Source organism: Protomyctophum parallelum (genome assembly GCF_964188405.1).
Source record: "Protomyctophum parallelum genome assembly, chromosome: 14".
In the NCBI taxonomy this organism is placed as follows: Eukaryota; Metazoa; Chordata; class Actinopteri; order Myctophiformes; family Myctophidae; genus Protomyctophum; species Protomyctophum parallelum.
Window position 1 is genome coordinate 27,150,691 of NC_139709.1, and position 12,409 is coordinate 27,163,099.

At 42.8% G+C, this 12,409-nt stretch overlaps 1 protein-coding gene across 4 annotated transcripts in view; it reads left to right on the forward strand.

The window, feature by feature from the left end:
• Positions 1–2,626: 2,626 nt before the first annotated feature.
• Positions 2,627–12,409, forward strand: part of LOC310870404 (histone-lysine N-methyltransferase 2C-like) — a 95,534-nt gene continuing 85,751 nt past the window's right edge. For all 4 annotated transcript variants that reach the window (XM_083781610.1, XM_083781612.1, XM_083781611.1 and 1 more), the window contains exons 1-2: positions 2,627–3,441; positions 6,536–6,724. In XM_083781610.1, the coding sequence (XP_083637736.1) occupies positions 6,537–6,724 (188 nt within the window). In that variant the 5' untranslated portion in view covers positions 2,627–3,441; position 6,536. The remainder of the gene's footprint in view (positions 3,442–6,535; positions 6,725–12,409) is intronic.

Sequence of the window (12,409 nt, forward strand, 5' to 3'; positions counted from 1 at the left end):
TTTTATCCACTCCGGGAGGGAAATTAATCTTTAATACAAAATAATATCACTGATATTATACTACTACGGTATATAAATATTGAATGCCTCAAAATAACATGCATGGCTCTCTGTCGTCAAAGCTCGGGTATAACAAATGTCTAAGTGAAAATGTATTCAATTGCACAAAATAGTAGGCATTAGGGAAACAAAATAATTTGGTGTGGTAACAAGGTTTCAACATATTAATTTGGCTCAGTCTCAAACATATTCTTTCTACATGACTGCACAGTATAGCATCTAGGTAATTAGGGCAATGGTGGCTGAGGTGTAAATGTACACCAGCCCAAAGGTCATATTTTAGAAAGTGACACCTGGACAACAGGTGTCCAACACTTCAGTGATGTCAGGCAACACTACTGAACAAGACACTTGTCTTTACACAATCATAAAACATCATTAGCCTACCAGGGTTGTAAGGTGAGACGCAAGATGTGGTGGGTTTACACTGGGATCTGGTTACATAAATGGAATCACTAATTTACAAAAGTTAATATACACCAGTAAGACGTCTAAGGACGAGAAGCGTGCGAGGTCATGTGCACGCATCCGTCTCGTTGACGGCAGGCTGCTGGGCGAGCGCTGGCGCTTTGGCATGGGGGGTCAGATCAACACGGAATGAATTCTGTACTGGCCATATAAGGAGCATGTCTTGAGAGTACAGGGAGGTCAGATCAATATATGGAATGTTAGAACAGGTCAGCTCCATATATGGTGATCTAAGGGTGGTAGCTGGGACATTGAGTGTACAGGGTTTGATGAGGGCTGGGCCTTAATTTTTGGGCCTGTTGAGAACTCTTTTCGTCGGCTGCCGGGCATGGCTGCACTAATAACTTTGGGGCAGGCCCGTCTAGAGTTTGAATGGACAGGTATCAGTCAAAAGTGAGACATCGAAGAGGAAGGATGGATGGGGAAGGATCAACATATGGAATGTCAGAACCTGTTCTGACATTCCATGCAAAGAAATAGAAATAGCTATGTATTGTATTCCTGATAATAATTTCAAACATGTAGGTAACACCATAAAAACAGCGTGATGTCTACTGAAAAAAATCTCTCTTCGACTTCTAGGCCTATTACTACTATAGTCTACTATACTACTACAGAATACTACTAGGCTACTACTACCAACACCACACAAAAAAAGACCGCCTCCCACTATACTACTGTACTGTCTGTCTGTCACACAAAAATAAACTAATAATAACCAGTAAGACGCCTGAGGGCGAGAAGCAAGATGGGTTTGAGGTCAGATGTAGAGTTGCTGCAGGCCGGCTCGATATATTCAGATCTTGATCCAGTCTTCTCCATGTATGGCTATCCAGGGTTTGATGGGGTCAGTGTTGTGATCTTCATATATAGACGGCCATATATGGAGCGTGTCGCGTGTCACATATATGGAGGCATGACCTGAATGACGGACAGACAGGTTTTAATAGTAATCTGAGACCTACGGGCGCAACGACTACTGCTATAAATATAATATAATAACTCTGAGATGTTCTTTCCAGAGCTCAATTTAAAAAATAAAAATAACTACATAATATTTCCCAGTGGCAGTGAATAAAGGGGAAAATATCTGGGTGCTGTGTCTGGCACAGCAGAGGGCGCTCATAGTCCAGGGAGAACGGAGAACTGTGCTCTAGTCTAGTTTACTGAAAGGCACTGCACAGTGCTCTGTGCTCAATGCTCATACGGTATTTCGCAAGGAATTGTCTGGTTTCCGGCGCAGAGCAAAATCCAGTGATTGGGGAATAATAGAGAGCCAACAGTCAACTCAAGTTTGAAAGAGATGCATAGTTAAATATCTATATATTTCTAGTATCTAGCACCTTCCGCCACTCCGATCAGACCTAAATGGGTAGCTGCTAGAACCCGACCCCTGGGGGCTCTCTCAAGTTTAACCCCTGCCTGCAAGCATGCATGCACAGCATGTTGTTGGCTACGTAACAGCCCAACCAATATGAAAGCACACAGCACAGACCTGCCTCAGCTGCCTGCATGATGATTGTGTGGAGAAAGTGCGTGCATGGGACAGGGAGAGGGAGGGCTCAGGGGCTTTGAGCAGCATCATGGGAGCTATTCGGTGGTGATTTGACTAGATACTTGACTTGAAAGGACACACAAAGCTCGTCAGATGATTCCGTCACTGCAGTTGTTAAAGTTGATGCAATTTTAAGTACAACAACATGCTGGAGGTCTCTGTGTGTCACTGGCACCACAGACAGAGCCTCAGCGCCTCACTGGCTGACAGATTAATCCGCTCCAATCCAGTGTCACCGTCCAGAGTAATCCGTGTTTTCCGACCTCCCCTATTCATTATTTTATTTACTAAATGCCCATATCCCTCCGCAGGGTCAGGGAGTATTTTGAAGAAATTGTCTAATAGGGTTATGCATGACTTGCGTCGTTATATTACCCCGCGGTGTTTTCCAAAGAACCGAGGTCGTTCGGACACGTTACCGTCTCTCCGGGCCGTAACTCTCGGGAGCGTCGTTCGCAACGCGCACGGTCGTGTTGTCGGATCTATATTTTCGTGGGGAATCCGTCGATGGAGGGCGGTGCTTCGGTGCCACTTAACGCTAGACATGGCCACCGTCGCGGAGTACACCGAAGCGTTGCCTAAAACTTAAGGATTTTTGTACAAATTCGCGGACATACTAGGCCGTGTGCGCGCTTGTGCTTCAACCGGGCGGGTTTTCAGTGCGTGGTTGCGAGTGTTTTTTGTTTTTTTTGGGTCGTCGGCGCACGGTGCGTGGCACGCAGGCTGGGCAGGCTGGGCTGGCTGTGGCTGAGAGAGTCTCGGGGAACTAGGAGGCAGGCTTGTCGCAGCTGAAGAAAAGGAGCATCTCATCCAGAAATACAACATTAATACATTCATTGGAGTTGTGAGGCTCGCGTCTGTCTGGCTTTGGGATTCCCGTGTTTACTAAACTGTTCTCCGATGTCCCCGTGGTCGAACCGTGGTCTTTTTGGGGTGGATATCTGAACTGGCTCGGTTATTATAGCAGCCGAACTGGTCGACTAACTAACATTTGGTTGGGGTTGCGACGACAGCTGTCATTGGAGAAAGGAAAGTGATCCATCATCAAATGCTGCTGGTGGTGGCGGCGGTGCCAATGAAGGTTCTTTCCGTTGGATTCGCCATCAAATGGGCGCAGTCAGGAATAACGTTCTTCCAGTTCCAGCGATCCAGGATCACGGCTGTTTTCTGCGGGATGCGTTTGTGAGAACTGCGGTGTTCCTTCATTGGAGAAGAGAAGCGAGCTAGCTCAGTTAGCCCTGCTTAGCTAGCTAGCTGGCTGAGTGATAAAAAAAAGTGTGACGTTTTACTACCCCCCCCCCCCACTCCCCAGTATTCTGGACATGAAGAGAATAATTCGCTATTCATAGGGTTGGAAGGTAAGATATAAACCTGGAAGATTATTATTTATTAAGATGTGTATGGCGTTGACATGAGCAAACGTTTTTGTGCTGCTGCTGCTACAGTGTTGATGTGGTGTTGTTGTTTTTTTCTGTCGCCGCCTTACTGCTTTTCATGACTCAGACTATTGCACGGAATGGAACGGCTCATGCGTTCCTTAGTACCAACACTGTAATAACACGAATGCACGTTACATTACATTAGCATATCAAAACAAAGGGGTCCACTTCTACACAACGGATTGGCGGAAGAATACAAAAATAATAATGATAATTGGAGCTCACTTGAAAGTCCACCATACACTGTCTACTGTACTTGTGTGTGTGTGTACAGTAGAGTCCACTTCCACGGGGAAACGTTCAGGCTTCATTTTATTTACAGTTGGTCGCGGCGACCCTTGCGCCATTACGACACAAATGACGTGTTTTCAGCACTCGTTTCCAGTTGAAAAGATGTCATTTTCGTCTAGCAGGACAAAAGTATAACTTATAGATGAGCTGCTAGGTTTCAGCAAGTAGCCCGACCCCTCTCTCTCCCTCTACGTGTGTGTGTGTGGCCCAAATGTTTCTTTTCATTGCCTAGCAGCCAGTTGTTTCCCCAGTAGGCTAACAGATAGCACAGTCGGTAACATCACCATGGTGGACTGTACCTGTGGAGCAGCATCGTTATTATCAGTTACAAACACCGACATTAAAACAATGGCAACGTTATACTAGTAATCAGACGGAGTTGGTCAACGTTTCGTTTGCTAACCTGTTTGCTATCTTGCCAGTTTCAAAGTTGTATGGCTGGCTAACGTGAATGTAGATGGACAGCACTCCATTGTTGCGATCTGGCTGCTGCACTAATCATGATATTTACACATCGTATTTACTGATAAATTGTGTGCAACAACAGTCGCGTCTCTGGTCGTTGAGCAAGGAAGGAATACGTCAGTTTATAAACAACGGGTTAGCAAAGACAGCTAACGTTAGCTGATTTTTTTTAAGAGCACGCAATTGCTTTGTGCTCAAGCTTGAGTTAACAAAAGCTAACGTTAGCATCTCTCTGTACTACGTCTGATTGTGTTTGGCTAACAGTTTACAAATAATGGTTATAATGGTTTATTAAGTGCTATGTTATTAAAGGGACAGACCTAGTAGGTTGCAATTGAGGTTCAATCGGTTGTCCTCTAGTGCATTTACATTTAAAGGCCTCACGACACTACTACACTTTGTTACTAAAATAACAATGTAATCGACATTGTTGGAATTTTAACCATGTATTGTTTATAGTCGTGTTTGCCAATTCAAACTTGGTTGTAGTGTACCTGAGGTGCACAAGTTCTTTGAGGTTACACCCCAAACAGTCAGCTCTTGTTTAACAACTTAACCCCTATTGGTTGACCTCACCGGAGTCCCCCAGGGCTCTGTAGTAGTTACCTTTCTGTTTTTCTTTGCTCTACATTACATATCTATACTGAAAATGGCCAATCTACAAGCTCACAATGTGTTGCGTATTGTCAGCTTGTAGATCTGCTATTTTTCTGCAAAGTTTTCCCCACAATACGGATGCTGGGGTAAGTGGTTAACCCGTCCATGCTGAAAGAATAAAGTGAGCGTCACAATTTTCACAAAACAACACACAACGCCATCTGATGAACTGGACACTGGACAGTGAAACAACACTACAGAACCATACATGTTTACAGTACTGATCAATGCATTCTGTCATTGATCAGTGTAAACATTTATGGTTTATATCTTAATTCAAGCCACACAAACCTCCTAATTTTGTTTTAACCATAGGCAAGCATGTTTTAAATAGTTACCCCAAATTATGCATTTGGTTAATGTACTATGTAATTCGACATTGCGCCCACATATTAAGCAACTTAAAGAGCAATTGAAGTGCTGTCATTCATATTGAACAAATTAAAATTTCTCCACTGGTGATTGTCAAACCATTATTGCTAATGTGAGATCCAAGTAGCTTAACATTGTGTGGTGCAGGCTGCAGGGCAGGCCTGTGAGCCACTTTCAAAATGCTGTCTGCAGTACTAAAAAGTTTTATTCTACTTAATTTCCACCAAAAGTGACCTTAAATGGAGGGTGAGGGGTAGCAGGTTTCATGAGAGGAAGGCAAACGGTGTCCTGTGGCTAAAGTGAACAAAGGTGCACACCATGGACTTGTGTTGGTTTGGGTTACAATTAGGCTTACAGCCTTTGTTGTATGTCATCCCTACACTCTTTTCAATATATTTTTTCTGCTACACTACATTTTCAACATAACGGCACGCATAGAGGGATAACTTGAACATGACCCGATAGAGCCAGCAGCTATACTATTAAAGAGTGTATACCTTTTAAAATAACTAAGATTAACTGATACTCCAGGAAATTATGTATTTCTTTCCTCTAGTCTATGCCATTTAAAAATATAATATATTTGAGATATGGACAGAAAAACTTTGAACCAGGCAGCCCAAACAAAACAACTGGGTTTTCTTTTTTTAAACCCAGGGGAGGTTGCTGAGCATAAATCCTCTTTTTCAGCAATACCCTGTTTTTTTCTCTCTCTAGCTCTCGCACATGCACACACTCACACAAACCTGGGAGCTGCCTAGTACAACCACAGTACTGAGCCCCCAGTTGCAGGGTTCAGTGCTTTGCTAAAGGGGCGGAGGGATAAATTGTGGCCATTCACTACTTCCCCACCCAGATTTCTTTCTCCTAGTCCGTGGGATTGAACCGGGAACCTTTAGATCTTTCTAATGTTTTGTGAATATGCACTAGAATTAATTAAGTGTCACACACATGCACGCACATGCAGACACCTGCCTCACTACAAACAATGTGTTTGTTCCTGACATATAAGAGCACACGGACCTGGTAGAAGTGCGAGATAAACTACTGGGGCAAATATTCTATTCAAAGTTCTCCACTCAATTAGAAAAAAGTTGATTAGAGATGATCATGCGGCGATATTTGATTGCTCCAGAACTGGTTTATTTTGGCTGCCATTTTAACAGGGCATGATTGTGTGTATGTGTGTGTGTGTGTGTAACTGTGTATCTTCTCTGGTCTTGTTTAGAATGTCATCAGAGGATAAGACTGTGGAGCCCTCTGACCATGGACCCTCACCGCCCTCCAGCAGTGCAGGGGGCACGTCCACAGGAAGCCCTGCCCACGCAGACAAGCGACCTCGTGGAAGGCCACGCAAGGATGCTGCCACTATCCCATCCCAGGCGTTATCCTCGTCCACATCCAAAACCAGGAAGAAGTATGTTTACATGTCATCCATTCGTGCAATACTGCATAAATTATCTTGTGAACACACGGGAAGTAATTTGCTTTAAAGTCCGGTGCTTGTATCTTTGTGGACAAATATTGTGATGACCAAAACAAAAGTTGTAGTTCTCCATTTCTTTTAATTTATAGCCAGTCAAAAATGAAATCATGCTGCTGAGTGCTGAGCAGGGGGACACTGAATGATCTCATGGACATTTACTGTAAATCTAAATTTGCAAATTGACTGATAGATATGCAAGTTTTAACTTTAAACAGAAGTCCTGTACTGTACATAGCAGACAGTGGAGCGCTAGTCATCAGCTATATCTTCTGTTTTTGCATAGATATTTGTCTGTGTAAACAATAGACATTATTGTGGTTGTCAGCATCTCAGTCATGCTCTACGTCTTATGTCATACTCTCACTCCCATCTTTGTCATCTGCATCTGTAGATATATCAGGCAGTGCCTCTATTGTTTTTTTGAGTGGTGCAATCACTCCTATAGACAGCTATGTGTGTCCACATGGGTCCCTGGGTCTGTCCCTGGCTGGCTGGCTGTGTCCGAGCACGAAAATAGCTTCTGGTTGGTTTTCACAACCAAGTGTCACTGTTGTGCAGTCTCTCTCTCTCTCTCTCACTCACACTCACACTCACACTCACACTCACACTCACACTTGGGGTGTTACAGTAGAGGGAACCCCACACAGTAACTCTGTCATTTCTCAACCATTTCGGACACGGGACGGCTCGCCGGAACCGGGCCGGCCCCCTGGGTGCGTTCCTGGAGGTTCCGGGGACCCCCACACGGTAACTGTCATTTCTCGACCGTTTCGGACGCGTCAATTATCTAATGTAATCCTGGGCGATACACTTCCTACGTGACACGGGGAGAACATGCAAACTCCACACAGAAAGGCCCTTTTGCCAACCCCGCCTCGGGTATGGGCACTGATGACGCGGGGGAGAGAACACACCCCCAGCGCCCACAGCATCGAACCCAGGACCTTCTAGCTGTGAGGCGACAGCACTACCGACTGTGCCACCGTGCCCCGCAGTGCCTCTATTGATAGCCTCTCTTTCAATGCCACATCATGTGATTTACATGTCTCCAATGAGCTCTTGGCCATTAAGACAAACACAAAACCAATAGGTTGATAGATACTTCATTAATCCCAGGTGGGAACTGAAGGAGTCTTTTGAAGCTTAATTTAACCAAAGTTAATAAAGATAGAAACGTTAATAAAATTATTAAGAAGAAATAAAATGTTCAGATTTTATAATTGAACAATAATACATTTAGCAGTATCAGCTTAACTACTATAATTTCCAAATCGCAGAGGGTAAGTTAATTGTCTTAAAGAGAGGGGAACACATTTCTGATCTATGTGCTCACAGGCGTTGTAAATAGGCTATTTTCACAATCTTTGTGTCTTTCTTATGTAATATTTGGCAAATTTGGTATTAAAAGTAATACAATTGTAACTTCAGAAATTTGCAGATGCCCTATCTACTGTACACACTTTTATATTGGGTTTAATGTTAAGTGAGAACAATTTTTTTGGACGTTGCAATTTTCTTGGAATACATTTACTTATACTTATTTTAGACGATGGCAAAGTCGTCTAAATAAATAGGACACTTTGGTAGAGGTCCTCGGTGACTTACATAAACAGCTCTCAAAGTAATAATAATAAGACCCATTTGATCCCACAGAGGAAATTCTGTTTTCAGCTTCACCCAGCTGAGTGCTTCTCAAGTAAGTCCAAGTAGTTGGGGGTTAAGTGTCAAGCTCAGAGACACATTGCTGGGGCTGGGAATCAAACCTGGGACCTTCTGCTTCCCATGCGGGCTCTCTACCTCTTCAGCACACACACTATTGCAAAGCTGATTCTACCAAAAATGTAAAAAACAAAACAAAAACGGAGCTCATCTGCTGAAAAAACTTAAGTGAGGTGCTGGAGTCACAGAAGTATAATATAAAAATAAATGGAAGCTTCGCACACTCAAATCTGTGCACAATCAATAGATAAAGCTGATTCTGCCAAAATTGAAGATCTGGATCCGTTGATCCAAATTTCCCCCTAATTAAAATAACCAAATCCACAAACATCCAATCATCCATCCATCTTCAACCGCTAGTCGAGTCGCATGGGGCAACAGCTACGCCAGAGAGCTCCAGACTTCCCTCTCCAGAGCAACATTAGTAACTTCCTTCTGGGGGATCCCGAGGCGTTCCCAGGCCATCTGGTCCTTGGTCTTCCCCGGGGTCTCCTCCCAGTGGGAAGTGCATCAAGGACCTCCCTAGGGAGACGCTCGAGAGGCATCTTAACCAGATGTCCAAACCACCTAACCTGGCTCCTTTCCAAGCGAAGAAGACTCTATTCTGAGTCTCTCTCGTGTGACTGAACTTCTCACCATATCTCTAAGGGATGCCAGCCACGCGTCAGAGAAAACTCATTTGGCCGCTTGTATCCGCGACCTTATTAAAAATCAATGTGAAGTGAGGGGCGCATTTATTTATTCATTTATATGTATGATGTATTTTCATACATCATCACATTCCGGCCAATCACTTTTGGCGTCCTCACTTTTCTGTCCTCACTTTTTATCCTCACATTCCGTGCTCAGCCAATCAAATCATCGATATGGGATACACACAAAGCATATGGGCATGCTCCATTTTGTACTCGCGTACGGAGTACGGAGCTGACTGATTTGTTTGTGCCTGATACAACTCACTCCATATTTGGGCGGCGCCTAGCTGCATTGGTTGCACTCCTTATATGGTTATGGCTGAGAGTGACATGAGCATGATGACGGGGTCCGCCCACCGGCCTCTCCTCCCATTAGACATATTTAATGTGGATATTTATATCCATATTAAAATTGTTGTAAAATTAGGTCATTTTACTGATATATAATATACGTTTTGGTTGGCCTTTCCTTCTGCAGTGTACTCTCATTTGGAATATAAACGCTTCTAGAGAGACTTTAGGTGTAGATTATGACTCCCTTTGGGGGGGTAACAGGGTTTTTCAGAGTAAAATCTGCCTCATCTGCTGGCACTCTAGCGCCATTATTTTGAAGAATTCTCTGGCAAATCTAGTGTTAACTGCAGTTCTGAGACAACTTTCAGTGTTTTATAGCCCCTGCTTAAAGCATCTGCGGCCCTTCATGGTTGTGCCAATAAAAATATAATTAGATATTCTTATTGTTTTGAACAAGATTGTAGGTATTGTAGTGTTTGTTCCAAGATAATGTGACATGCATGGCCTGATGTCAGCTGAGTATTAACCACTTACATATTTATTCACCTGTGATAATCTGTTCATTATATGTTCTCTTCACATTTTGTGAATGAAGCCTCATTTTGTAACTTCATCATTAGTCACAATGTTTTTGTTCATTGCGGTTTGACCTTGTAGATGTCCTTTGTTTTTACTGTGTCTTTCCTTCTTTTTTAGACTAGTTGTGTAGTCTGTTACAAAATGAAATTGTAAACGTTTTTAAATAATACTGAAATCTTGATTCTTTAGCTTGCGCCCCTTGGACTTTTGGAATTTTGCTGAGTGGCCCCTGAGCCATCATTAGTTGAGTAGCCCTGGTTTATAGAAACTTAGCAGTCATGATATCCAAGTAATTACATTTTTCAAGCTGATCAAAACAAGTTGGTCAGAGAGTGAGTCCCTGGTCAGCCGAGCTCAAGATACCAAATGGCTACCTTTTTACTGTGGGTGGGGGTTATTCCGGTTGTAATCTTATTTAGAAGACTTATTTTACCCAGGGGTGTGTACTAATATTCATGATTTGGCTAAACAGCCAGATGAATTCAGGTAACACCAGCACAAAACCTTCCCAATCTTTTATTGTACAAAGTGCATGGCTTCTTTGTTATTTCCATAGCAACACATAATGCAGCTTAGAGCTGCTGTGTAATATAATGCCTGCATGGTTCTTAACTCTCTCCTTACTCTGTCTCCTCAATCAGTCTTAATACCAAACTCCCAATGGATCGTTTAATCTCTAAGCATCCAGATGATGTGGTAATGCCACAGTCTTAAAGCCCACTCCACACCAATGATTTGCTGTGCAACTCCTTGCAACATGCAACTACTTGCAACCATTATCCCCAATGGCAATTGCAAGTAGTTGCATTGGTGTGGTTGTCCTTGTTGCAAGGAGTTGCATTGGTGTGGTTGACCTTGTTGCAAGGAGTTGCATTGGTGTGGTTGACCTTGTTTCAAGGAGTTGCATTGGTGTGGTTGACCTTGTTGCAAGGAGTTGCATTGGTGTGGTTGACCTTGTTGCAAGGAGTAGCATTGGTGTGGTTGTCCTTGTTGCAAGGAGTTGCATTGGAGCAGTTTGTCTTTAGGATGACCTGTGACAAACTTGGTTTATGTTATTACTAGGACTGGGCTATATCCATGGACAAATATCACAACATTTTGTTTAGCCATTACAAGAAAAAAACTAATTATCAAAAAAAGCGTTAAGTTATTAAATCCAAGAAAAGACAACACGATGATATTAAGATAACCAAAATCCATATCCAATCATATACGTGTTGGATATCAATATATTGCGCAGCCATAGTTAATGCTGGTGATAACTGGTGGTGTCAATGTTGGTATTGACACTGATCATAGTAATGATTGCTTGGTTCAACTATATTGAGGCTTGCATTATAGAGATAAAAAAAATACATATCGACTTAGTACACACTAACAAATCTAAGAAGGATGCAGAATTAATTATATTTGCTTTATTCAGATAAGCATACTGTTACTTGAGCGGTGGTTTTTTCATATGGCTTCCTCGGGCTGAATGAGGTTTTCTAAATTTGCTGTTCATATTGTAAAGATTGAGTGATAACTGATAAATGGTGTAGCCTAAATGATAAACTGGAACCAGGGCTATATATACACGTTACAAGTGCTGTATTAGTATGCCAAGATGGGGAAGTTGAAATTGGATCTTTTCCTTAAGAAATGGACCCTGATAAATTAAAAGTAGCTGTGGCCGGAGTTATAAATGACTGGTGACATGTTTTTCGTTGTTATAATAGTGAAACAAATGGACATACACTGGCATGGAACAAGTTCATTCAACTCTTGCATAGCCTGTGATAAACCCTAACATTTCTACTCAAATATATATATATATTATATATATTATAAACCTATAAATGTAAATTGGTATTAAGCAGCACCTTTGAGCCATAGCTCTTGTGGACCCTGTTGCAGTTAATTTGGTTCCCCAATACTCTCTTGTCCATTCCACTCCTGCTCGATCCATGTCTGTTTTTCCAGTCTGCTTTTTTAGAGCTGGGACTACTTACCACAGCATTATTTTCACCCTCTTTTTTTCTCTCTCTCTCTCTCTCTCTCTCTCTCTCTCTCTCTCTCTCTCTCTCTCTCTCTCTCTCTCTTCCCCCCCTCTCTCTCTCCTGTTAGTTGGATTGTGGGGGATAAGTTGCGCAGGGTATGGGGCAGGGTATGGGGGTTGGACGCTAGTCTTGAGGTTTGTCACTGAAATAAAAGGCTGTCTCAATGCTGAAACTTGATGCTTTTGATGGTGTGCTGTGTAGCAGGCAGCCCATGTGAATACGTCACCAAGCACACAATATTGTGTTTGCTCACATGATTGCAGTCTTGGATGAAAATGTCATACAGTCTG